At 40.8% G+C, this 13,568-nt stretch overlaps 1 protein-coding gene across 1 annotated transcript in view; it reads left to right on the top strand.

Moving 5' to 3' along the window:
- Positions 1–13,568, top strand: part of GRM8 (glutamate metabotropic receptor 8) — a 438,522-nt gene that overhangs the window by 381,764 nt on the left and 43,190 nt on the right. The window contains exon 9 of the mRNA XM_038752335.1: positions 11,129–12,064. Coding sequence (XP_038608263.1) covers positions 11,129–12,064 — 936 coding nt within the window. The remainder of the gene's footprint in view (positions 1–11,128; positions 12,065–13,568) is intronic.

Genomic DNA, 13,568 nt, shown 5'->3' with positions numbered 1-13,568 from the left:
ATCCAAACTCTTGGCCATTTTGGATATCCCCAAAACTTTCCCTAAATAACTTTTCTTTTCCTGTTTCCCTCCCCTCCGTGATTCATATCAACAATTTCACATCACTGTGAGGGACTACAACAACCTCTAGTCATGTTCTTTTTCTAACTTAAAAGCTTTCTAGAGAGCTTAGGGGCTGCTCTCTTCCATAATATACCCTTGTTGAGAAGTCCACAGAATCCACTTCAATCCAGGCTGATGGAACTGCAGCTCTGAAAAGGAGCACAGCTACTATGAAACAGATGGATTTTCTAAAAGGGGTTAACAGTAGGAGAATTGTTGGAGCTTCAAGGCCTCATCACATAAACTTTTGTAAACTGACTTTGCATAATTTCCTCTTAGCAGCTCTTTGCTAGTAGTCTGCCAACTAAACTGGATTATTTGGCTTTAAGTAATTTTTCCCCACCCCCTGCATGAGTTGTCTACCTGAAAACTGAAAAGATGCAGAGGGAACCGTTGGTGTCAGGTCATTTTGTGCCAGTATAGAACTCTCCTAGCCAAAATAGGACTCCATATTGGTATTGTTGACTGGGAAGCCCTCCCTCTGTTTTCATCTTCAGTCACTCTTTGACAGTTTCACCATTGGGATGTTGAAACTCTGGAGCCTCTGTTGGAGCTGTGGACATTCAGGGGTCCCATCCTCTCTCTCATAACAGTGTTTTCCAGTGGTGCTGTATTCCTGGGGCAGAGATGGCCTGATGGGTGTCCTTTAGCTCCCAGTGACCATGTTAGAGCTGCAGTTAAAGTTTTCCTGAAAGAGAATCCCTAAATGGGCTGTGGGCATTTTTGGATGATCTGCTCTATGCCCCACCACCCAAGGCTAACGAGGAGGTAGAGCACGTTTCCATCAGTTAGCACCTTGGTCATTGAGAGGGAGGAGGAATATGAAACTGAAGAGAGTAGTTGCCTTGGGTGCATCAAAAAGGGGACTGTTGGCATCCAGAGGTCCCTACCCCTGAGGGGAGCCAGGGTCTGTCACCAGGCACAGGGATCGTCTCTCTTCTTCTCTGCTCAGGATATTTTGACATAAGCAGCATGGCTCAGTGGAAAGAGCACGGGCTTGGGAGCCAGAGGTCATGGGTTCAAATCCCGGCTCCGCCACGTCAGCTGTGTGACTTTGGGCAAGTCACTTAACTTCTCTGTGCCTCAGTTACCTCACCTGTAAAATGGAGATTAAGACTGTGAGCCCCACATGTGGGACAACCTGATCACCTTGTATTCCTCCAGCACAGTGCTTTGCATATAGTAAGCGCTTAACAAATGCCATTATTATTATTTATTATTTATCACTTCTGGTAGTCTTTCCTGTCCACCTTACTGAGAAGATTAGGACTCAAGTTTTAGAAGGGTGAAGACTGAAAGAGGACAGAGTTGAAGTCTACAAAAACGTCACTTGGGGGTGAACAGGATGAAGGTGGAATTACTGTTCACCAATGTCTCAGAAAGTCCCCATTGTGAGGTTAGGGGCCCTGGATTACTGTAAATTTGTAGAAAAAGGCTAGATCCCTGAGGCTATAGGAAGCTGGTTGCTGTTGGCCTCCTTCCCAGTAACCATTATGGGAATGAAGCTTGCCTTCTCATCCTTAATAATAATAATATTAATAGTATTTGTTAAATGCTTACTATGTGCCAGGCACTGTACTAAGCACTGTGATAGATACAAGATAATTGGGTGGGGGCAAAGTCCCTGTCTCACATAGGACTCACAGTCTTAATGCCCATTTTACAGATGAGGTAACTGAGGCACAGAGAAGTTAAGTGACTTGCCCAAGGTCACTCAGCCAACAAGTGGCAGAGTGGGTTTAGAACCCAGCTCCTTCTGATTCCCAGGCCTGTGCTCTACCCATTAGGCAACAATGACAGCATGGCAGAAGGAAGTCTTCAGCAGTTTTAACCAAGGATTGTTTGCTTTGGGAGGGTACTTATAGTCTGCTTTCTTTAATGCTGTTTATTTGATATGTTTATCTTTTTGAGATATCTTTTGTTTCATATCTAGCTCATTAGGGGCACAGAAGTGTCTGGTAATTTTGTTGTTTTGCCCTCTCCCAAGCGCTTAGTAGCAGCGTGGCTCAGTGTAAAAAGCACAGGCTTGGTAGTCAGAGTTCATGGGTTCGAATCCCGGCTCCGCCACTTGTCAGCTGTGTGACCTTGGGCAAGCCACTTAACTTCTCTGTGCTTCATTTACCTCATCTGCAAAGTGGGGATTAAGACTGTGAGCCCCAAGTGGGACAACCTGATCACCTTGTATCCCCCCAGCGCTTAGAACAGTGCTTTGCATATAGTAAGCGCTTAACACATACCACCATTATTATTATTATTATTATTACTATCCACATAGTGAGGGTTCAATAAATACCAGTGATTGATGGACTAGTGAACTTACTTTTATTGTGTTTTCATGATAGTCTTCAGTTAAATGCATTGTCTTGTCCCCCTCCCCTGAAATTGAGCCACCTTTGAACCAGGGGTTATATCTTAGAAAAGCAGCGTGGCTCAGTAGAAAGAGCACGGGCTTTGGAGTCGGAGGTCATGGATTCAAATCCCGGCTCCGCCAATTGTTAGCTGTGTGACTTTGGGCAAGTCACTTAACTTCTCTGTGCCTCAGTTAACTCATCTGTAAAATGGGTATTAAGACTGTGAGCCCCCCATGGGTCAACCTGATCACCTTGTAACCTCCCCAGTGCTTAGAACAGTGATTTGCACATAGTAAGTGCTTAATAAATGCCATCATCATTATTATTATCTTGCATGTATCCACCCATTGCGTACAGTGCCTACTCTTAGAGTAGTGGAAATAACATAGGTATAATAATACAAATAATAGTTTTTTTAAGCGCTTACTATGTGCCAATGATTGTTCTAAGCACTGGGATAGATACAAGGTTATCAGGTTGTCCCACGTGGGGTTCAGTGTCTTAATCCCCATTTTACAGATGAGGTAACGTGCACAGAGAAGTTAAGTGACTTGCCCAAGGTCACACAGCAGAAAAGTGATCGAGGGGTAAGAACACTTAGTACAGGGCTCTGCATACAGTAAGTGCACAATAAATACCACTGGTTAATCTGGAAACCAGGTTCTAATCCAGTGCAGTAAGTAGGGGAAAGGCTGCTGAGGCTCTATTGTGGTCGGGTTAGGTTTCCTTCTCTGCAAAGTCTGGCATGAGACTTCAACAACAAGCTAGTACTTGACCAGAAACAAGATTCACAGACACAACCGATTTGGGTAAAACATTTTCACAGAACGCTGCAACAAAGCAGAGACATGCCTCAGGGAGTTATTTTCGTCGTGGCTCTTTAAAGTGTGTTCTTTTTGCAGGTTCTTGGAAAACAAGAGTTGCTTGAGTTGCTTTCTGAATGCAAGAAGATATTTTTAAGCCAAGTTTTTGCAAAAGTGAGGCATAAGCAACTTGAAGAAGAAACCCTTTCCAAATGCCTTCATTTCCCATTGTCCCTGAAGTAATCTTTCTGTGGGAGGAACATAAACTCTGACACTTCTGACCTCCACAAACAAACCCATAAAAACAATCACAGCACAAAAGCCTTTTCTTCAAAGAAGTGAAATGTTGATTGTCAGTGTGTCCCCCACCCCTCCCTTCCAAGAACAAAATCCTTTGTTTTTTTATGATATATTATCTGTTAGAACAAACAAGAGTTTAGCTCACCAAACAAAATCCTACCAAACTCATTAAAAGCCCCAACATAGCTCAGCATGCTCCTTATTGGATAAGGCAGCTTCTATCCAATGCATCGTGACATATGAATCTAACTAAAGAATCTTTTCTAGCATTTTCTTTCTATGCCATTATATTTTCATTAGTGTCTCACACAATCTTCCAAAGGCAATTTACTCATGCTGCTTTTATAGGGTTTTGACATTTTGTATAACAATGCTGAATAGGGACACTAGCTGGAAGATAAGGTAATCAGATTCAGAAACATCCACTGGTATATGCTATGGATACTACTGGGTAGTCTGTTGGAATGGAAAGTCATTTGGGACTCTCCGGAAGAGGTTTACCGTGTCAGCTCATTCCCCTCCATCTTTTTAAATGAAGTAGTCTCCTCTGTCCATATTCAAGATCCTGTCAAAATATGGGAAAGAACAGGCCTGCCTCCTCTTCCATTCATCTCTTTCTTCCCATTTCCCAAATGAACTTTTCATTACAACCTTTGTTACAGTTTTCCCATGTTTCTTTCACTTCTCTAGAACAATCAATGGCAAATGTTTTCTTAAACTCCTATTGCAAATAAATTGTAAGTTCATCTCACCTCTAGTTAACAGTTTCTGAAAGACTTAACCAAAATTGTTTATCCTTTAAGGAAAACCAAGTGAAAGTTGGAAACTACTGATGTATAAAATTTTCTGTGAAGTATACATTTAATAGGGAGATGTAGAGGGAAAGCAACTCTCTTCAGATACAGGTGTATCTTCTGTTGTAATCTCCCAGGAGCTTAATACAATAAGAGGTTAAGAAAACAGCATTTGCCATTGATTGTTCTAGAGAAGTGAAAGGAACATGGGAGAAGAATAATAACAGGCATGGACAGAAAAATAAAAGCTTCTGTGTTTAATTAATATCATTGATAATAATTTCCAATTTAGGATACCCAAGTATAGCATGGAGGAATCTTAAGTGGTGTACAGGGCAACCAACAGAGGTTTATGGCTTGAGGAAGCAATTTCATGTACAGAAGTGAGTGGATTTTCTTTACTTAACAGCCAGAGAGCCTTACTTTATTCCTAAAGTGCATTCCCATTATTTATCCATTTTTGTCCTCATGACAGCCCTATGTGGTTGTTAGAAAGGCAGATATTATTATCCCCACTTTGCAGATGAGAAAACTGAGATACAAAGAGGTTAAATGACTTGTCCACTTCCAGTAGTAGAGCCACATTCAAAATTGGGTCCTTCAGCTTCCAGATTGACCCTCTTCCACTATACCACTTGGCCTTCCTAGAAAAGTTGAAATTGATTATCTGGGATTTTATTCCTGGGTTTCCCTAAACTTGCTTTTCATGGGGAAAATTTTGAGAACCAACCTGAATTTAAGAAAAAAAGAGAATTTAGAAAGGTAATATTTCCCCTGTCCCTGACCCTCTTTCTCTTTTACCCTTTTCCTCTGAGTTCTGGCCTACTACCCTGCAATAAGAATAGAAATAGAATAAAAACTAGGGTGGAGGTTGTGAGGCATAGCAACATCAATCAATCAGTGGTATTTATTGAGCACTTACCATGTGCAAAACACTATACTAAGTGACCAGCCTCACATCTAGAAGGATTCTGATGATCTTATATCTACTCGAGTGCTTAGTCCAGGGCTTGGTAAATAGTAAGTTCTTAACAAATACCACGATTATTATTATGATGCCACATGCATAGCACAACCATTTCGTACTACACTAAATCTACTAACTTGTGGATCCTGTGATGAATACCCAGAAGAGACTCATTTTGTCAGGAGAACAATGCCTAGTGCTACCTTCGTAGAATATCTAAATAGTGCAATGAAAACATGATTAGAGAAAAAATAACTACACCCAGTTATTCCAAAGGAGAGTGACAACCATCATCTCACCTCTTGGAAGAAATATCCTGGCAACACATATTCATTTATTCAATTGTATTTATTGAGCACTTACTGTGTGCAGAGCACTGTACTAAGCACATGAGAGAGTACAATATAACAATAAACAGACACATTCCCTGCCCCCAATGATCTTATAGTCTAGAAGGGGAAATGCTATTGATTTTTTAATTTTTTATTTATTTTTTTCTTGGAGGTCTGAATCATCAAGGTTTGTGGTCCTCCCTCAAAAAGATTAGTTTGGGGGCATTTTGAATTGAAGGCCTTTGGGAAGGATTTCTTGGGACATTTCATTAGCCTCACTTTTGCTAAACCCTTGCTTAAAAATCTGCTCATGCATTTGGAAAGCCATTCAGCTTCCTTTCAGAGGACCTGGCAGCAATCATGCAGTTTACTGGGCCACAGACCAAATAGCTAACTGAGATGTGGCTCCACCTGATTGTGACATCGTGCAAAAACATCTTAGGCTAAAAGGAAAGATTCTGAAGCCAACTTCTTGGAATTTCAGAGGCCTTAAGACTGACTTTAATAAAGGCAGTCCTCCTGGTAGTGAAATAGTAGAGGCTGATTTTTGTATCATTAACTTCTAGCTTTGTGATTAGAGGTTAAAGGATAGATTTAATTTAATTGTATGATTGTAAAAGCCTGGCACTGTTTATTTAATGTTGCTGTTCTTGAGCGACATATAATTTACCTTTAATGATTCAGCTGGTATTCTGAATTTTAGGATCATAAATTAAAATGGATTCCAGCCACACCAAGAAAAATGTTGCACATAGGTTTTATTTAACTCAGCATAAAAAACAGATCTTTTCCTCTTAAATACATTCAAAACTAAATTAATTCTAAAGTAAAAAAAATGCTTCTAGCTCCCTGAAGGAACAATTATCATCTAGGTGGACATTCTAGTATTGACTTTGAAACCCTAGTTTTGATCATTAAGTCTATCATCATTTAGCTGGTGAAGGATGGTAACTTATTGGCTAATGGTTGCATACTAAAAAGGTTTCCATTTCTTCACAGTACATAAATCTTCACTTGTCTACATAAATACACACATTTAAGATGAAGGGAATGGATACATCATTACTATTACAAGGATGATGAATACGTTCCCAGGTTTGTTTTTGTGCTTCCCAAACATGCCATTAATTGGATGATTCTAGGCTGTGAGCTGTTAGAGCTTACATATATCAGTTCCTAATTGAAATTCCTCAACAGCTGCCATTACATCATCATAACTAAAATGAGCAAATGGGAATAAAGTTTACCTGTCACTATCCTAGGCATCCAAAAGATAATCTTCTGCCACATCAGGGAAATGATTAACTGATGAACTGATTTAGTAGTATTAACAGTGTTTATCACTCACTGACTGTAATGGACCATACTAAACAGTTGGGAAAGTACATCAGATATACAAGACACATTCCTAGCCCAGAGGGAATTCACACACTCACAGGGGAGATAAATACAGAATTAGTTACAGAGGAAGACTAGTGAAGTCACTAAGAAATTGAAAGTCATGAGGTGCAGATATTTTGAAGTCACACATCTTCCAACTTTATTGTGTTGTATCTTTCAAGTGCTTAGTTCAGTGGTCTGCAAAGAGTATGAGCTCAGTAAATTCCACTGATTGAATAATTATGGTCTGCTTAGAGCAAACACATGAAAATGCTATGAGTTCTCAAGAAAAGAGAACAACGTTTGAGTTATTATTATCATTGTTGCTACCAAGTTATTTATATAATTTCTTATTATAATACAAAGCAGATGTATAAGTGGGTCACCATATTTTGTTTATTATCCAGGTGTTTTAGCTCAGCTGGCTTTTATCTCAATACTTTCTATATTGTGCTCATTGCTTACAACAAAAATTCAATGGGGACATTTTCAAGATATATCACTGAGAAAGAAACAAAAGGGTAGGAGGAGTAAGGCTTGAACTAAACCTTCTTTGACCTTTCCAACTGTCTCTTTTCTAAAGCAGATGAAAATATACAATAGGGCACCACTGAAGTTCAAGCTTTGCATGGTGATCACCAGGGTTCATACATTTCTTGTTCACTGAGCATCACTATCCTTCTTGTCCCAGAAAACCACATTCTTGATATTGTCCTGGACTCCTGGTTGTCTTTAAATTCACAATTGCAGTTCCCTGCTAAGTCCTTACAGTTGTTCCCGTACAATATTTCCTCGTTTTTTCCTCGTTCCTCTTCAACTAAGCAACTACCACTCTTGTCACCAGCTCTCTTAATATCATGACTGGACTATTAACAACAGTAATATTTGTTAAGATTTTAAGACTTTCACTAGGGCTCCAGGGCCTTAATGCATAGCAAAAACATGCATTGTAGAAGAGCAGGTATATCAAGGAAAGGTTAGACTGCAAAAGCCATGTGTGCAGGGAATGTTTACCATCTGTGTTATATTGTACTCTCCCAAGGGCTTAGTACAGTGCTCTTCACACAGTAAGCGCTCAATAACTATAATGGATTGATTGATTCTTACCAATGAGGCCGCCTCAGTGAAACTTTCTTCTACTATCCTTGAATCAAGTAAAATGTTCTGGAGAGTCTATACTGTACCATCAGTGGTGCACTTAGGAGCCATTAAGAATTACCCTTGGTTCATTGCCCCAGAGGTATTAAACATTGTTTGAGTGAAGCAAGCTTGCTCACCCAGAGAATCTTTGCAACTACATTCATAACATTCACTTGAAATAACCTGTCTGATGTTTTACATAGCTTGCACGAGCTCCAGTGGAATGGATAAGCATGGTTAGTGACTTTCTCAAGGCATAAGTTGAAGTTTTTGCTCTCAGAAGATGTAGTTCTCTCCTCATATATATAGTTGGATAGTCTTCATGTCCAAATTTTATGGGCTGGCAGACCCCCAACTATGTGAAATACATGCCGAATGTGATACCACATTAAAAGTTGGGAGCCACCAGCAGAGAACAGAGTAGCCAGATGTGAAACAATCAGAAGTGGGATACCTGTCTTAAGAGACTCTTTTTATAGTATTTATTAAGCGCTTCCTATGGGACAGGAACTATTCTAAACACTGGGGTATATACAAGATAATTAGGTTGGACACAGTCCCTATCCCACATGGGGCTCGCAGTCTTAATCCCCATTTTATGGAAGAGGCAACTGAGGCCCAGAGAGGTGAAGTGACCTGCCCAAGCTCATCCAGTAGACAAGCGGAGGTCCTTTTGACTCCCATGCTCTATTCACGGGGCCACACTGTTTCTCATGACATTGAAATCATGATCTGAAGAACGATTCCAGGCAATTTAGGTGACCTATGCAACTATGCAGCAAAGAGTGAATTTTATTATTGTTAGGCACTTACTTTGAGCAGCACACTGTATTAAGCACTGAGATGAGTACAATTGAGTTAGTAGATGATCCCTGCCCTCAAAGAACTTATAACCTATAGGGAAGACAGGCACTAAAATAAATTGCAGGTAGGGAGAAGAAATGGAGTTTAAAGGTAGGTATCTAAGTGCCACCAAGAGTGATACACAAATAACTGGCAGTAAACAAGGAAATAAAGGAGAGATGAGAGATTAATCAGGGCTGGTTTCCTGGAGGAGTTGTGAACTTTGAAGATGACGAGAGCAGTGATCTGCTGGATTTGAAGGAAGGGGGTGGGTGAGATTCCAGGCAGCAGGGAGGACATGAACAAGAGTTCCATGGTGAGAAAGAGGCAAAAATTTGTTAATGAATAGTATTTATTGAGCACCTACTGTATGCAGATCACTGTTCTAAATAATTGGGGGAGTGCAGTAGATGTAGGAGACACAACCTGAACCCACAAGGAGCTTACACTATAATGGGGAAGCTAGGAGGAAGATATGTTTAAACTGTAGTGTAGGCAAATTGATACACACAAATGTGCAAAAGGGGGATTGTCAAAAGAACAGTTCTGAGATGATAGAGTGGAAGTTGTAACCTGGAGGAAAAGACAGAAAAATGGGGGAAATTTTTCTGGAGGAGGTGGGATTTCAGAAGGGCCACACCAGGACTCTCATCGATTTTTGTTTTAAGGCAGAATTGACATCTAGATGAAATTTGATATTGACACCTTGAATATATGCAATTTTCTCTTGGCATGAAACTTAACAGGGTAGTCTTCAAAGATTTACCTGCCCAACATTTTTCTTCCTTTCAGTTCTGGCTTGATTTTTTGTTTTGCCATAAAAGAAGAGATGGAGTGTTATTCAACACAGCTGGCATCATTGGGCAGTTGCCCAAGAAAGAATTCAGATTAAGCCCACATTGATTAGCATACAGAAGGGCTTCTCAGGAGCAAGTTCATTCTTCATTAACAATACATTTTTTTAATCCAACAAATAAGAGTGTCATGTGGGTGTAGTTGCTTCCTTTCTATCTTAATGAAATAAAAGGATAGGACATTCCCATGTTCAGTGCAATTATGGAAAGCAGATTATTGTCTCTGAAGCACTAAGCTTCACCAAAAGGTATTTTATTTACTTCCAGGAGTCCATTAAGGTATAAAATCAATACTTTAGTACTCAATGGACACTTTCAATATTTCTCTCCTATTTTGAAACAAGTCTGCTGTGTGGTTATGGTGTTGATTTCATGTCTCATTAAATCCCAGCCAGAAAATCAAATAGCCTTTCAAGAAGTTTCAAATTACAGACTGTAAGCTCCTTGTGGGCAGGGAACGTTTCTACCAACAGTGGTATATTTTACACTCTCAAGCACTTAGTACAGTGCTTGGCACACCGTAAGTGCTTAATAAATTATGATTGATTGACATAAAATTCACTACATTTTTATAAATTATAAAATCTCAATTATCATGGACCATGGCTACCAACTCTGTTGCATTATATTCCCAAGTGTTTAGTACAGTGCTCTGCACATAATAAGCACTCAGTAAACACCACTGATTGATTGATAGGCTATTAGTCATGCACATGAAAGAGCATGCATGATTCCAAAAGGGAATGTACTGAAATTTAGGAAGACACTTGCATTATGATTCTTTGGGCTCATAATCTTGTTTTTTCATTTGGGGTTTGGAAGAAAAAGACATAGAACTTTTTCCCATTTTCCCCAAATATATTTCCAAAATTGCATATGCATGTGGGTGCATTCGTAGCCTAATCATGTCTTTTAGAACATCTGCCATTCAGATTTGTTTTTGGTCAGCTCATAAACTTCCCTTTAAGGGAAATTTTTTGTGGGGAATCGATAAATCTCTCTTCAGTGCTAGTTTGGTCAGCAGCAGAGAGGTAAATAGAAACTAATGACACTCATCAGACTGACGCCAAAAATGATTTATTGGACCCAATCATTTAACACTTTCACAAAGTCAATAGAAGGGAAAAGGAACCAGTTTCTTATTATGGTAAACTGTATTTGCACTGTCAGGCCACAGTGATTTATTGCAAACCTGTGGCTAGGATTAGTGTCTTACAAATGGGAAAAATATGGAAGGCTCATTAATTTTTTTCTACCCGCAGGTAGAAGACATGCAGTGGGCAAATCGAGAACACACTCACCCGGCTTCAGTGTGCAGCGTGCCATGCAAACCGGGGGAGAGGAAGAAAACAGTCAAGGGTACTCCGTGCTGCTGGCACTGTGAGCGCTGCGAAGGCTACCATTTCCAGGTGGACGAGCTATCCTGCGAGCTCTGCCCGCTGGACCAGAGGCCCAACATCAACCGCACGGGCTGCCAACTGATCCCCATCATCAAGCTGGAGTGGCACTCCCCCTGGGCCGTGGTGCCCGTGTTCCTAGCGATCCTTGGGATCGTCGCCACCACCTTTGTCATTGTGACCTTTGTCCGCTACAACGACACCCCGATCGTGAGGGCGTCCGGGCGGGAGCTGAGCTACGTGCTCCTAACTGGGATTTTCCTCTGCTACTCCATCACCTTCTTGATGATCGCCGCACCGGACACGGTCGTCTGCTCCTTCCGACGGATCTTTCTGGGGCTCGGCATGTGTTTCAGCTATGCGGCCCTGCTGACCAAAACCAACAGGATCCACAGAATATTTGAACAGGGCAAGAAGTCAGTCACTGCCCCGAAGTTTATCAGCCCCGCCTCTCAGTTGGTAATTACGTTCAGCCTCATCTCCCTGCAGCTCCTTGGAGTTTTTATCTGGTTTGCCGTGGACCCACCCCACATCATCATTGACTATGGAGAGCAAAGGACACTGGATCCCGAAAATGCCAGGGGAGTGCTCAAGTGTGACATTTCTGACCTTTCTCTCATTTGTTCCCTGGGATACAGTATTCTCTTGATGGTCACGTGCACTGTTTATGCTATTAAGACAAGGGGGGTACCCGAGACCTTCAATGAAGCCAAACCTATTGGATTTACTATGTACACCACCTGCATAATTTGGTTAGCTTTTATTCCCATCTTTTTTGGTACAGCACAATCAGCTGAAAAGGTAAGCGGTAACCAACTCTCTTGCCAAATATCGATGGTTGTTCTCTCTGCCTTTTCAGTCATGGAGGCTTTGACTGTCTTCCTCTCCATTACTAATTGGCATTCTATTCTGGTGAGCCATTCGGTTTTATACTGATCTTGAAGCATTTCATCTTATCGTTAGGGTTCCTGGGCTCAGTCTACATGATGACTGATCCTGATTTTTCTCGAAGAATATTTCTTCTTAGAAGGGCTGGAGATTGACACATCAAGCACTCTGTGTCACTCTTTCAGCCCGGTGGTCCTTTAAAGAGAGCTGTGCTCTTCAGAGAGATAAGGGGTGGAAGAAGAGAGAGAGAGAGAGAGAGAGAGAGAGAGAGAGAGAGAGACCGACCGACCCCTTCACTGGACACACTCAGTAAACCCCAGGGTTGGCCCTGTGCAGTGCTCCCTTCTCATGTCACTCAGGGAGAGGCTTGGACTCATGAGGCTTATATGATTTTCTCAGGAAAGGAAAAAAAAAATATGGGCAAAAGCTATGCATTGTTCTCTTCCTGACAAACATTATTGATTTTCCCTTGAAAAAGGAGCAATGAAATGACAGTAAATCAAAGATTTTGTAGGTGAGCAACCTGAAACAGAAGCCCAGCACACTGTCTGTGAAAGGGGTCCCCTTCAAGAACTAATGTGCAAATTTTGCTTCCAGTGTGTCTTTTAAAAGGCTTGCACCATTCTTGCTTCCCAAATGAAACTGAAAGGTGAATATCAGGGATATGAAATTCATATTGCACTTTGCAGGTCTCATTTAGAGTCTTAGCTGATTGGGGAATATATCACCTGGTAGGGGGATTGAAAGGTCATCAGTTTGAGCGCTGATTCTTCATGGAATCAATATTTCCTTCAGTCATGTTCTTGCAAAGCAAAAAAATCACTTCAGTAAGTTATGGATCCAGAGTCTGTGACCTTTCCTGCCTTGCCTGGCCTTGTGGCCGGCTATAAACATCTTCTGAAGAGCTGAGCAACTCAAAGGTAATGTACGTTTAGCAGTGCTGGCATCCACATTGGGCAGAGGGGAACGTTAAATAGGGGAATTTATTATAGTTTTCGCTGAAGACTAAGCTGAGGAAATTAATGTGTGGGGCCAAGTACTGTATGAAGTTCACTTTTTGGTGGGGTCATTTTTGTTCGAGTACTTGTACTTCAGTTTCATTTTAGGGCATCAGTAAACATTTTTCTGTAGGTAGGAAATATGATGGGACTTGTGAAGATATTACCTGCTAACTCCAATAGTGTGAACTTCTGCAAGGATTTTGTTCACTTTCTTTTCAGATTACTGCTTCATCTACTGATGGCAATAATAAGCTTTTAATTTTACCTTCTTCTAGACAGTGAATATTTGAACAAACAAAATCTCCAGGACCCCAACACCCAACTACTTCTACTTTTCTTTTTTTGTAATTATGGGCTGTTCTTATTCTTCATATAATGACTTTGGGAGGGGGAAAGCAAAGTAAAATGCAAATAAG

The sequence above is a fragment of the Tachyglossus aculeatus genome, chromosome 10 (genome assembly GCF_015852505.1).
Source record: "Tachyglossus aculeatus isolate mTacAcu1 chromosome 10, mTacAcu1.pri, whole genome shotgun sequence".
Lineage (NCBI taxonomy): Eukaryota > Metazoa > Chordata > Mammalia > Monotremata > Tachyglossidae > Tachyglossus > Tachyglossus aculeatus.
Note: the sequence above shows the minus strand (reverse complement) of the source record. Positions and strands in the feature narration are given on the sequence as shown.